The sequence below is a fragment of the Tupaia chinensis genome, unplaced genomic scaffold, assembly GCF_000334495.1.
Source record: "Tupaia chinensis unplaced genomic scaffold, TupChi_1.0 Scaffold000287_1, whole genome shotgun sequence".
NCBI lineage: Eukaryota > Metazoa > Chordata > Mammalia > Scandentia > Tupaiidae > Tupaia > Tupaia belangeri.
Window position 1 is genome coordinate 534,331 of NW_006159771.1, and position 2,424 is coordinate 536,754.

A 2,424-nucleotide genomic window follows, 5' to 3' on the forward strand; every position below is an offset into this window, starting at 1 on the left:
CCGGGGCGGGGCCCTCACGGGCCTGCGGCCCGGCTCCCACGACCCCGACCCTACCTTTCTCCGCGCCGTTGGGCTGCGTGGGGGAGGCCACCGGGTTCCGCGAGCGCGCGAAGGCGCTCATGAGGGGCAGAGCGCCGGGCCGGTGGTTTCGGGGCCTGCAGGAGGGAGGCGGGTCAGGGAGCGCCCAGACCAAACACCCGGACGCCCGCCCTCCCCTCCGAGGAAACTCACCAGTCCTCGGGGTCGCAATCCCGGAAGCCTTTGGCGAAAGGGTTGCTGGCAATCTTGAGCTGCGTGATCTGCAGGGAAGCGGGCGTGAGCGAGCGACTGGAGCCCCGCAGCCGCGGCCACCCGACCTCGGCAGAGGACAGGGGAGTGTTAGGAGGGGCTGTCCAGGAAGGGCCGGTCTGCGCTCCCCCTGTGCCCCCTCCCCCACGGAGGAGGTGCCTCCCCCCCCAGGGCAGGGTGTCTGTCGGATGCTCTCCCACCATGGGACCCCTCTTGGCCGCTGGTGTGAACGGGAGATGGAGACCCCGTGCCCCTAGCTGGGATGGGAATGTGGTCATTTCCACCCCCGACTGTGCAGCGGTGGTATGGGGCACGGAGCAGAGCCCTAGGAATCTGAGTAAACCTCAATCAGGCCTCTGATGGGGAGTTTCCGGAATGGTTTGGAAAACAAACTTCCAGGCTGCAGTGACAGTTAGCGCTGGAGAGGTCAAGCTGATAGGGGGCTAGGCCAGCAGGCCGCGGGAGGGGGGCGGCCTGAAGCCCAGGGGATGGGATCCCGGTGGGCTGGGCTCCGCTGAGACCCACACACAGCTGGCAGATCGGAGCTCTCTGCCCCTAAGGCAGCCACTGAAAACGGCACCCCTGCCCCAGAAGGCCCGTGTGCGGACCGGGGCTTCAGTGCGGGCCCTCACCCGGTGGTTCTGGTAGGCAGTGACGGCGGTGAAGCGGGTCTCCTCGAACACGAAGGTTTTGAAGTTCTCCTCGGCATATTTCTCGCTATCTTTGCGAGGATCCACGTAGACCACGTGGAAGCGGGGCTGGTATTTGTGCATAGAGTTGAGAATAATCTGGAAGGCAAAGCAGGGGTCAGTTCCGGTGTGGGAGGAGGATGGCGGTCCGGGTGACAGCAGGGAAGTGGCAGAGGTCTCAGTAGGCCATGAACCTCCTGGATCACTCCAGCAAAACCCTTAATTCTCCAGATGAGGTCAGGGCGCTGAGGCCAGCAGGGGCTGCTACCCATGGGACCGCTGGCATGGCAACAGCTAGGGGGTTCGGTCCATTCTTTTTTTTTTTTAATATTTTTAGGATTATTTACTAATTTTATTTACTCATTTATTTATTTTAATTTGACCAGAGAGAGACACAGAGAAAGAGACAGAAGGAAAGTGAGAAAGCAAGCTGCCAGGTCCAGGACTCGAACCATGATTGACCATGTGGGAGTGTCCAGCACCTTAACCACCACACCACCTGCTGGTCCCTTCGGTCCATTCTTTAGGTCCCCGTTAATTGCCTTAAGCCTGCAGGGGGTGGTCGTTTAGGGGTGGGGGGCAGAGTTCGGCCTGCAGAGAAAGCAGTCTTGCCAGCCAGGATTCCACAAAGCCTCCTGTCTCCTCCTCCCCACACGCACAACCTTAAAATACCCCAGAGTAAGGTGTGGAGGAGGTGGGTGCTGGTGCTCCACCAAGCTATGCCACACCGGAAAGGTTCTTGGTTCAGATCTGGAGACCTCCCCTTGGTACACAGGGCCCAGGATCAGCACTGGCTAAAGCTGGGGTGCGGTGCGGAACTCCGCATCAAGACCCTGGTGAGAGGACGGTCTCTCTCACCATGGAAGAAATAAATCAACTTTAACAAAATTTTAAGAGAGATTTTTGTTGTAGACAGAGAGAGACAGAAAGACAGCAAGAAATCACCCCCCGGGGGGTTGGGGAATGGCCACGCTGCAATACCCTTCTCCTCCATTCTCCTCTCAGGATCTTGGGCATGCACACGGGCCTGGAGTGAGTTTTAAGACACTGGGTCCGGGACTCGAACCGTGGTCGACTAACCATTATGCCATCTGCTGGTTCCCCACTTTTAAAAAAAAAAAAAAGACCAGGAGGGATGTCAGGGAAGGCAGTGGTTCCCTCTCCTCACCGGCCCCTAAGCCAAGGCTGCTGTCTGCAGCCTGCCTCTGGTCCACACGTGGGGTGCCTACACTCTGCTTCTGATCGGTGGGGACTCCCAAGGGGTCGCCCTGGAGACCGCCCAGGAGCCTGGGGAGGGGAGCCGCTTACGTGACCGTTGTCATCTAGCAGGTTGTTGGTTAGTTTGAGCTTGTCGAAGGACACGATTTGTTTCATCCACTGGGCGCCCTTGGCAGGCGAGTCGGGGTGGTAGTGCACTCGGCCCGGAGTGGCAGGGTCCGCCTTCCCA

The 2,424-nt window shown here is 59.5% G+C and overlaps 1 protein-coding gene across 1 annotated transcript in view; it reads right to left on the reverse strand.

Moving 5' to 3' along the window:
- The window catches only part of TBX1 (T-box transcription factor 1), a 20,882-nt gene that overhangs the window by 11,995 nt on the left and 6,463 nt on the right, over positions 1–2,424 (reverse strand). The window contains exons 3-6 of the mRNA XM_027772605.1: positions 2,286–2,417; positions 921–1,076; positions 232–299; positions 55–155 (exon numbers count right to left, since the gene is read on the reverse strand). Coding sequence (XP_027628406.1) covers positions 55–155; positions 232–299; positions 921–1,076; positions 2,286–2,417 — 457 coding nt within the window. The remainder of the gene's footprint in view (positions 1–54; positions 156–231; positions 300–920; positions 1,077–2,285; positions 2,418–2,424) is intronic.